This window comes from Macrobrachium rosenbergii, chromosome 5 (genome assembly GCF_040412425.1).
Source record: "Macrobrachium rosenbergii isolate ZJJX-2024 chromosome 5, ASM4041242v1, whole genome shotgun sequence".
Lineage (NCBI taxonomy): Eukaryota > Metazoa > Arthropoda > Malacostraca > Decapoda > Palaemonidae > Macrobrachium > Macrobrachium rosenbergii.
This window is the reverse complement of record NC_089745.1, coordinates 15,386,228-15,398,061: the sequence shown is the minus strand read 5'-3', so window position 1 is coordinate 15,398,061 and position 11,834 is coordinate 15,386,228. Positions and strand designations below refer to the sequence as shown.

General features: G+C 37.2%; 1 protein-coding gene across 1 annotated transcript; it reads right to left on the bottom strand.

Moving 5' to 3' along the window:
- Positions 1-1,444: 1,444 nt before the first annotated feature.
- LOC136838524 (uncharacterized) lies at positions 1,445-10,386 on the bottom strand. Its single transcript, XM_067103613.1, has 2 exons — positions 10,297-10,386; positions 1,445-3,725 (listed from the first exon to the last, which is right to left on the bottom strand). Exon 2 carries the CDS (start codon positions 3,693-3,695, stop codon positions 1,506-1,508), a length of 2,190 nt encoding a protein of 729 aa, XP_066959714.1. The 5' UTR covers positions 3,696-3,725; positions 10,297-10,386; the 3' UTR covers positions 1,445-1,505.
- Positions 10,387-11,834: the final 1,448 nt, after the last annotated feature.

Here is an 11,834-nt window from a genome sequence, read left to right as displayed (position 1 = left end):
GAATTCAGTATAGAAGCAATACAAACCTCAGAGGTGAATTGGCCATGTAACTAGTATATTCTGTTGACTGCTAAAAAAAACAAGTAGTGCACATTTATGAATGCTGTTTTTTGTTTATGGATAAACTGGTATTGCAAAGCTAGTTATACATGTATATATACTGTATAGATATAAATTCATACCACACAAAATGGTCCCGTAGTTTAAAAATTTTACAAGAACTGTTTTGAAATCACTAAAAGAAACTTTTCCGTGCAGTTTTTTAAAGATGTGAAAAAGGTAAAGTGTGGACGATACCACACAAGAAATGGATTCTGTTGTGATCTGGCGCAAAAGATATATTTTCTAGCAGGAGCTCGCGAATTTTAATATCTGAACAAAATATCTCTTGGAGATGAAATCAACAAATGGTATTTTCAACAAAGCAGCTTGCATCAAAACAGTAATATCATCATTTAAACTTTCTACACTTTGCTTTCAAATATTTCCAAAATTAGGATATGGGGAAAATATTTAGCAGGGATCATCTTCATTTTGCAAATGGCATGTGGCATTTTGTGGGCCATACGAACTGAAGAGTTTTATCATTAATAATTTTAATGATTATTTTTTTACAATTTTATCATTTTTTTTACTTTACCATTATCATTCTGATGATACTTTTCATTGTGTTACATTATCTCTTCACTCAACATTGCTTATTTTACACCAAAGTTTTATTCTTCTTGCAGCCAAATTGCCCTTTTAACGTTATATTTCTACAAATTTTCTGATATTTCAGTATAATTGCTCTATCTGTCACCGTTGTAACGTATTACCTTAATTACTTCAAGTAATATTATTTAGCACATGTTCTCCCAGAAATGGTGTAGAGGAATGAATTTGGCATACACAACTGGTGGTTTTATGAAAATGTATTTTCTTAGGAATAAGTCATGTCACCGATAAAAACAAAAAACAAAAATGACATTTTAAGAGTATTCTTAGAGTATCAATACTAAAAAATAAATAAAATGTACAATTTCATTTGTGATGATGGCATAATTATAAAATTTTATTCAAATAAAGACAGAATGAAACTTGTACACAGAAACTGAAGCTAATACGAATCATCCAGCTAAGATAATGTTGATGTGGTCTACGTAAGTAAACAAACTACAATGAGATATTCTGTAAAATCAGAACTGATGTGCAAAATAGGACGTGTTAATGCCATTTATGAGTTCTTTAGATAAGCGAAACAGTATAAGAGGTATCATAATAGGGTAGGATTATGTAATTCTAGCTAAACCTAACAGGGATATAAAAACATGAGAGTAATCCTTTTAGTGCCATGAAAAAACAAATGGCATAGTCCTCAAGAGGATAAGCATATCCATTTATAATACATCTTTGTATTATATAATATATATATATATATATATATATATATATATATATATATATATATATATATATATATATATATATATATATAATATTAGGTTATCCTTCAAACATAAGTTTTACATTTCATTATTAGAACGTAAACTAAGAACAAAGCTTCCTTTCTCGACCTCGTAGGTGGGTGGTGGGTTCAATACTGGCAGCCTTTCAGTTGTTTCATTGTCTACTTTATAATTAATTTCAACGCCCAGAGGAATCTGCCGTTTCTTCACCATGGTATCAAAAAGACAACAATAAGGACAGCTTTTCTGGATTTCTTCTACTACAAAATATTCACCCTCTACTAAAGTTGTCCACATGTTGTACAGTGTAGAATCCCTGTAAGCTTTCACCAAAAAGATATCTGAGAGATTGTTCTCAAAGATACCACATACACAGTCGTTAATCAAGCAGATCTCGTACAGATGTTCTAGAGTGGATATAACCGTCTTGTCACCTAAAGCATATTTAGCTTTCAGTAAGTCATGAGTGTTACTTGGGTCATCCTGTACCTTGCAAGAGAAGACTTTGATTTCCTCCTTAACGCGTTCAAGAGCTGGGAATGGATGTTCTGCAAAGGCTACTGACAAGCATTCATTCTCTGCAACAGCAGAGGCGGCCGTGGACCCGATAGGAGTGGTTATTATATTTAAGCAATTGTGCGTCTTTTTCCTCCAGCGTTTAGCCTCATTACTTCTTAGAATTACTATCTTATCCAGAAGCTCTATAACTTCTGCAAAAAGAACGTCTTTAGCTGTACTATTGGAACCCAGCAATATAGCTTTATTCTCGTAGTACTGTTCTTCCACAACCTGAGGAAATGTTACCCTCCTATACCCCTCGTTTTCTGTAATCTCTAAAGACATAGTCATAGAAGCCTGGGCTAGAAGAGCTGCTCTGATCCTTGCATGTGCAGCGTGGGTGAGCATATGAGCATCGAGAAGCTGGGAAGCTATGCACACGTCTATTCCTTCATCACCTCTCCATCCCTTGATCTGACTTACCTGAACCTTTGCCTTGGTGTCTGCAACCTTAACGAAAAGGCGAGAGGTGCAATTACTGTCTTTTATTCTCTTCACCAACTGTACAGTAAGGTTATCATTTACTGGAGCGTTGTCATAACTCACAGCATTGTACAGAATCCACAAGGAACTTCCTTGGCCTCCTTTAAAGATATGGGGGTCTCTTATGACTTTCAGGGGGTCATTTCCAAAAACAACTCTGACACCGTAAAGGCTGGCTATCTTTATCAAACCTGAACTTTCTTCCTGCATGAACACAAGAACTTTCTTGCGATCGCCCTCCACGAATGCATTCAGGAAGGCTGAGAGCTGGTCCACTGTATCACAGCCAATAACAAGATGGTGTAGTGGATGAATGGGTTGGTTTTCTTGGATGGTGATAGTTTTCTTATCGTCAAAACAACATTTCAAAAAAGTTCTACAGTGAGAAGCAAACCAAGCCAAGGAAAATATTATTACCAACATTACAACAGCTCTACCAGTGTCTGTTGATGGTGTGACATCACCATAACCTACGGTTGAGATTGTGATTACTGTCCAGTAGATATATGACCAGCTTGATTTTGAGGGCATGTAAAGCCCTCTAAAACCTATATGGTAACCAAAGTTAGTGTTCCATTCCTCGGCTGCCCTCAAAATTCCTCCTATGATAAAAAACCATGCCCATAGTTTAATCATCTTTGTGATACAGCCAAACCTGTTACCAATCTTAATAAAAAGAGCATGGAGTTCATAGCAGAAAACATTGGTGAAGATCAAGAAATCAAAGGCAATAAACTCTTGTTTTATCACGACTCCTATCAGAATTTGAGCCATCAGAGCTACATTAACAACAGTTAGGAGAGGTTCTGTACGCCATATCAGTACCCACACAACCAGTGTCCTCCAAGTCATATATGAGAGGACTGCCAATCGAACCCAGTTATTCACAGCATGAACTGAGAACTCTACAATCAGCGGCGGTCGACAGATAACGAGGGAAGGAAAATCGTAAAACATATCCAAGAAAAATGAAATAATTCCCACAGTGACCGCCAGGGGTGTCAATATTTGCAAATTGTCTAACAAACGCTTTTCACCTCTGGAAGGACGGAATCTTCTTGCTCCAATCACCCACTCAGCAAATTTCTGCAATATGAAAACCAACAGTCCAAGGCCAAAGGAGGTTAAAGTTGGCAGCCACCGGTGTGCTTCTTCATTGGAGCAATACTTGGGACCATATTCATGTAGGGTCAAATTTTCAGCCATTATTCTTGAATCTTGTTAAAGTTGAAAAAGCTGGAAAATAAGAAAAGATGATAAGGCGTCCTGGTTGGACTCGTTTCATGAATCATTTCAAAGCATATAATGTTATCATTAACATCAGGCGGCGTCGGAGCCAGTTGCTTAAATGAGAAAACAGATAGTTTATCAATAAACATAGAGAGAGAGAGAGAGAGAGAGAGAGAGAGAGAGAGAGAGAGAGAGAGAGAGAGAGAGAGAGAGAGAGAAGCGTTTTGACTTTTCTCCTCAATACTTGATAAGTTATATATTTGTTCTGAGGGAGATACAAAACATTGCCCCGAGTACTTCAAATGGTTCACTCTACAAGAAAAAAAAAATTCTAATTTAACTACTTGAAATTCCAACATGCCAGTCTTTTTCCCAGGTAATCCCAATTTAGCTTAATAAATAAGTTACGACGCAGAACTTGACTGAGTTGCATGATTAAAAGAGGCTACTGGTATTTTCAAACATATCAGATTATTTTGACAACGGTTCTGCTGTGATGAATTTTACCACAATGTTTTGTTTACAATTTAACGGTGTTTCACATTCAAATGACAGCAGTAAAACAAAATGTCAATCCTAGTTCATGCTTTAAACTCTACTTACTTGCAGTAATTGTCCAAGCTCGGCATCACAGTACCTGTGCGATTAATGATTTGACCTACCTTAGTCAATCTTTGACTTGGGTAAGGCATCCATAGAGGCTAGTGCAGATGAGTCCTGTAATATTCTTTGTTGCACAACAATTCTCAGCTCGAAAACATTTTGTAGTGGACCAATGTGGTATGACTGACTACCCCCAACCCCCATCCCCCCAAAAAAAAAAAACCGCCTTTATTGTTTCACTTTAAATACTACTATACTGTGAGCAGTTCCTCATTGGGTGGGTGGGTACCGTTCTCGGATAGCACTCTGCTGGTCCCGCGTTCGATTCTCCGACAGGCCAATGAAGCATTAGACGAATTTATTTCTGGTGATAGAAATTCATTTCTCGCTATACACTGTAATGTGGTTCGGATTCCATAATAAGCTGTAGGTCCCGTTGCTAGGTAACCAATTGGTTCTTAGCCACGTAAAAAATGAATCTAATCCTTCGGGCCAGCCCTAGGAGAGCTGTCAATCAGCTCAGTGGTCTGGTTAAACTAAAGTATACTTAACTTTTAACTACTGTACTGTTCCTATTACTATTTTAACCGTTATATTGCTAAAATCAAAATAAAAAAAATATAATTAAATCCTGTTTTGTCATTCATGAAAAATGATGTATTCTCTATTAAGATAATTAGTTTCGCATGATGCAAAACAAACCAATATGATAAAGATCTGAAACCGAAATCTAATCCGGTTTTAAATATGTTTTAAATATATACATATATATAATATATATTCTATATATATGCATATTATATATAAACAGTATACATATATAATATAATTTATATATACATATACACACAAAAGCAGAACTTCACTACCAAGTGCTTTCACGTTCATTCACGTATAGAATAAACGTGCGGGCATTTGGTCCCTATCTTCTGAAACATTCTGAAGCTTACATATTTGGAAAAGGCGACCAGTCCGGATTTAAAATATTTACTTATTTATTTATTTGCTTGGGTCGAGATATGCACTCTCAGAGAACTTTTTAATGAAGTGATTACACCTTGATCCTAACCGCAAGCACTTATTTTCTATCATCACACTAGCTGATACATTCTTCATCTTACGCAAAAGAAACGGTTACAATAGTAATAGAAAACGGAAATAACGAGAGTTTATTTTTCGTCGTTAATTTAATAGTGATTAGAATGGGCCTTTGAAAAAGACTCGCATTTTTCTCCTATGTCACTGGGAAAGGACTTCGAGGAAGACAGGCCTAAATTGCGTTTTCTGCACGTATTCGCGTTTAAGGTTATGTTCGGGAGGAGCATGGTTATGATGTTTCCCTGTTGAAATACCTTTGCGAATAACTTCATGTTGCCCGAGATGGAAGTCTAGACCGATGCGCGTCGAAAGCATGTCTGCGAAGCTTTTCCTACTGAACTGAAACACTTGTTGAAAATGATCATATGCTGTAATTAATAAAGATGTGTACTGAAAATATCTGCATTTCTACATAATCCATGTTCACGCAAACACTTCGGATAGTTGACCATTAATTGGTTGTATTTTTCAATTCGATGTGGACAGAAGCCGTCATTTCGCGATTGGTCTTAGTTTCGTTTAACTGACTGTGCAAGGAACTGATCTGTATTTTTGGGGGGTAAAATATAAATGATTTGTTTGTGTGTGTGTGTTTGTGTGCGTGTGCGTGCGCGCGCGGAGAGAGAGAGAGAGATCAGGCTTACCAAGCGGGAACTACTTACGAACTTTTATTTGAGAAAGAACTAGGCCTATCAAGATGAAATGCATGCCCGTGTCATGTGCACACTTAACGCATAAGCACGTCCTGTTAACGCCCTTAAACTGTCTCCGTTGAACTAAGCAATGAATTGTGTACGCGGTACTTACAAGACTATAGTAAGTTTCAAGCCAGAATAGATATTAAGAGCAGGGGGCTCTTAACCTCTTCCTAAGAGAAGGGACCCACTAAAGGAGCCAACCTTTCTAAGGATATATATATATATATATATATATATATATATATATATATATATATATATATATATATATATATATATATATATACACACATACACACACACACAGATACGTGTGATGAACAAGAAAGGAAACCATGTCGACATGCTGTATTGCAAACTGGCTCTAGTGTGGGTCAGCTGATCTGTCATCGAAAAATGCATTTAATAAACATTTCGTCATAGCAACACTGCTGACGATATCGCTGCTAATTGGCTTAATCCATCTCATTCGAATATATTCGTTTAGACTTTGAATTCCTACCAAAGCACTTAAGACACGGAATTATAAAAAAAAAATAAAAATAAAAAATAGCTTTAAGAACAAATAAGTTTTTTTGAGTTACAACAGATATACTGGGTTAGTACAATTTAATAACAAATACACGTGAACGTATACGAACAACCAGAGGACGTGAGCCGAGGGAAATGACCTAACTTGACATTCAGATTCAAAGCTTCAGCTGAAACTGAACTGTAATCGCTTTTATCCCAATGTGACAGTCTGCATTCATCTAATGTAAAATTTTTTGTTTTTAATACGGCAATATGTATTATGCAAGCATCATTTATAATGTATAAAACTACTTGAAATGTGCCAAGTCTCAACTGCACAATATATTTTTTTACATTTTACAACAGACAACTTGCTTGATAGGAAACAGTACAACAGACTAGAGATAGGTTTCTTAGGATTTCTTAAAAGCTATCCCATTCATACTACCAGTGTCTAACATACATGTTGCAGTTAAGCCTTTTTCCTCAATTCAGTCTTTAATTGATATGTGACCAGGTCGTAAAGGAAAATGTAAAAATAGAGGCGACTGACTCGGTCAGAACTCATAGAATTCCATTCTAGTCCGAATTTTCCTTACTTGTCATTATCTTACTTCCTTGCTGATTTCAATAATAACCTTCCTCATATTGTCTGTTTTATGAAAGTAAACAGACATCACGTCATAAGAATAGTGGGTCAGATGTAAGGTATACAAGGCGTGGAGGGTAGCCTAAAGCAGCGGTAACTTAAAATTCCGGAGGGAGAACATTAGAGAACTCGCTGTTAACAGAGCCGTGCTACATATTATGGAAATAATGCACATATCCATGTATAACATGTTGCAAAATGATTTAATTAAAATGAAAAATTATCTATTATTAAAGTACTTGTAATGTAAGCCTAATGGGGCTAAACATTCAAAATGTAGTCCTGTGATGCTAAAAACACCTCATTTCTAACGGTTTTTAAATACGTCTCTGCCTTATATCATGATCAGCAATTCATTGACTACAAACCCAGAAAATCGTATAACTATCGAGTATCAATCTGTTACTTTGTTGACATTGATAGACATGATGAGTGGACAAGGATGGTGTGAGGTTAATCAGCACAAGCCGTTTATAAGAATACATTCCCCCTTCATATTGGAAAGTGTCTGTTAATCCAAATAAGAGAAATTAAAAAATCTAGTGTTAGGGTCGCACTGACAGAAGTATGTCTTTTACTGTGTGCCGATTTTATCTCGAACCGGGTAACAATACTGAAGGGTAGTAAGTGATATGGAAAAAGCTCATCCTAACTGAAAATCTTACGCACTTTTCGATGAGCACTAACTTATAAAAGATATGTTATTTAATGTTACAATTTGTATATAAAAAGTAATAAATTTAGTCAATACTTGAGAGAGAGAGAGAGAGAGAGAGAGAGAGAGAGAGAGAGAGAGAGAGAGAGAGAGAGAGAGATCGGGGCCTAGTCCTATATTACGATGTTTTAAAACTATGGGATTACCGTAATTTCTCTCTCTATATTACATTCGTCAGTTTTTCTCTCACCCTGTCTAACGGGAGAAGAAACCCCACACTCTTCCCAAGAATGTTGCTTTTTTGGTAAAATACGTTGAAACAGACTAAAGGCATACTGCAGGAGTAACCCGTTGCCTGCTGTTTCAGTTTTACAATTTTCATTTCTGTTAATCAATATCCAAAAGCTTTTAAGCATTAAGCATTTGTACAGACTTTGTACTTTCTTTAACTAGGGTTGGGTTGCTGTTGTCAAAAATTGCTTACTGTCCAACAGCAGAGCTGATAAATCGCTGTTCAGTGTTCCGATCAGGAGAAATATGCTAGAAAATCTAGAATTACGTCAGACCAGATCTGCTCAAAAGATGCCAGAACGCCGGGCCCCCTCCCCCCCGCGACAGTGCCGCCCGGGGCGGACCAAGCCTCCCCCAACTAGTTACGCCACTGCAACAGTAATAGCAAACTGAATCAAGGAAAGTTCATTTTTCGTCGTTAATATATAATAGTGATCTTAGTGGGCCTAGATGCGGAAAAGAACTTCCGCATTTTCCCAGTATGTTGCTAGGGAGTGACTTCGAGGAAGATAGGACTAAATTGTGTGTTCTGCGCGTATTCGCGTTTGTAAAGGTTGTGTCAGAGAAAGCATGATTTGAAATATCTTTGAGGATAACTTCGTGTTGGCCGAGATGAAAGTCTAGATTGATGGGCGCCGGAAGCATGTCAGCGAAACTTTCTAAATGGAAACAATTGTTCTTCGTTGGGCGAGCGGGTTCCGCTAACTCTGTTGGCCCGACTGCCAATGAAGAATAAGACAATTTCTGATTGTTCATTTTTAAAATGTGGTTCGGATTCCACAATAAGCTGTAGGTCCCGTTCTAGGTAACCAATTGGTTCTTAACCACGTAAAATAAGTCTAATCCTTAAAGATGTTAATCAGCTCAGTGGTCTGATTAAACTAAGATATACTTAACTTTTTTTGTAATGATCATATGCTGTAATTAATAAAGATGTGTGAAGAAAATATTTGCATTGTTTCATAACCCATGTTTACACAAGCAATTTGGATAGTTGACCATCAATTGGTTATAATTTTCTATTCGATGCGGACAAAAGGCGTCATTTCGCGATTGGTCTTAGCTTCGTTAAAATGACTGTGCAAGGAACTGATCTGCATTTTTTGTAGGAGCAAAATAACTGTGTGTGTGTGTGTGTGTGTGTGTGAGAGAGAGAGAGAGAGAGAGAGAGAGAGAGAGAGAGAGAGAGAGAGAGAGAAAGAGAGAGAGAGATGGCTTGTCTAGCGAGAACCATTTACAAACTTTCATTAAAGAATGAATTAGGCCTATCATGATTAAATTTTGTCCATGTCATGTGCACATTTGAACACGTAAGAACTTTCTGTTAACACCTTTAAACTTTGTCTCTGTTGACCTTAATCAATGAATTATGCACGTGGTAGTTACAAGACTACAGTAGGATTCCAGCCAGAATGCCAGAATTGATATTAGGAGAAGGGGGATCTGAACTCTCCCTAAGAGACCCACTAAAGGGGCCAACCCTTCTTAGGTGAAAAGAGGCAATACACACACATATACTACTGTACATATATACATACATATATATACATGTTATGTACAAGAAAGGAAACCATATTTACATGCTGTATAGCAAATCGACTAGGCCTAGTCCAGGAGTAACCCGTTTCCTGTTTCCGTTGCTTCAACTTTCATGCAAGTTAACTAATATTCAGAAGTTCTTAAGAATATGTACAGACTTTGATTTATGAATATATTACCCGAAGCGTCCATGACTGACTCGGTTGCTCCCTCAATAGGCTACTTGGTTATTTTTGGTGTGCAAAATCCAAACCATGGTAGGGCTCCCACTTAATTTCTTTATCAGATTTATATGATATCCAAAAAATGCCGTATGCTATCACAGAAAGCCGAAGAACGAAACAAAAACAATACAAAATGCATTTCTCAGATTAGTGACTGGGGAAACCTAGGCCTATATGAATAAACATATACTTGCTACAGAATGACATATGGTCATTCTAATGGATCAACAAATAGCAAGAGCGATATTTGACTGAATTTAATAGGGCAGTTCTAAGCATTAATGCAAGTGAATTACAGATTACTTACCTCTAAGTTGTTAGTCTTTTTGGTGGGAGATGAGCAACCACGAATGTGATCTCACCGGGATGGCTTCTGAACTCCGAATGAGAAAGTTCATTGAGTCCGACTGCACGGGCAATGAGTCATAGAGCAAAAAGTTCTAAAAATCCTTTTACAGCCGATAAAAACCTCATTAAAATTCGTTTAAATTCATTAAATTTGTTTTACTCTTTTTACGTCAATTTTCTTACTATTTTTCGGTGTTCTCAGATAATGATTTCAAGAAATAAAGTCACCAAGTTAAAAAATAATGTTCCAATATTTTTTTTTTCCCTGGCAACGACTTCGAAGGTATCTTCCATCATTATGAAAGAGTGAGACGTTATGGGTTTGCATAACAACGCAAATAATTACATAATTTACCAATTACATAAACAGCTGACCAGTGCTAATATAACCTGGATAACTTACGTAACTATGATTTTTGGGTTTTTCAACAAAAAGTTTTTTTTTCACGATCCCTTTCGTGTTGGTAAGCCAGCAACATATATCCTTCTAAATCGGACGATTACCTTAATAAAAATAAGCATACTTAACGAGATACGACAAAATAATTCCGCTCCTCTTTTTCTGGAAACCATCCCAAAACTAAATTCCATCATGTCTGCCCCTTCGTTTATTAAACATATTTCTTGTTAAAACCTCGTATATCTTGCTCATTATTCCCCTCTCCTACCCCTTCCCCTAAAAACCAGACCAAATTCCGTCACTTTTGCCCCCTGCACTCTGCATGCATTATTCCCGTAAAAACGAAATTCTCCCCCCACCCACCCCCATCCCCCATTAGCGGTGGGGTTGATCTTGAGTGAATGAGATTTTGACCCAAATCTCTGGACCCGTTTCCCTTCGAACCGACTAAATTGCCGATTTGCATCGCTTTTGAATTCACCGAATTTAATTGAGTGGCGTTCCGCAGTTCGGAGTCTCCGGTTAATAAGGGGATTCTTCTCCCCTATGCCGGTTGGCGTGGAATTGTGAGGAATTCCGTTTTCGGGGAATTGTACGATTGGTTGCTTGCTTGCTTTCGGTCCCATGTGTTTATGTGTATTTGACTAATACACACGAACACACATCCACACCCAAATAAATAGATCATTAGACATACGGATAGATAGATCATGCGTATCATACCGATTCGGCACCAGAACGTAGCTACTCGGGAAACAGACCGAGGGAGGCCTCTGGCAATGATCAAGATCTCTTCCAGTTGGCGCGCCGATGTGGGTAATAAGTTGGTTCAGTACTTTTTGTTGTACAGTATATATACACGCGATATTTATCACATTTACACATGCACCGCCCATGACTTCATGCATATGTATACTATTCGTAAGCTAATTTGTAAGGACAAGCATTTACACGGTTAAATAAGCCGGCTATGTTGCACTACTCCCTTAACAGCATTATATACGTCAGGTTGCATATTCCCACTTGTGAGTGAATATCATGAACACGAGAGTCACCAGATTTGATCAGTCTTTCAGGTCATACGATTCTACCTCTAG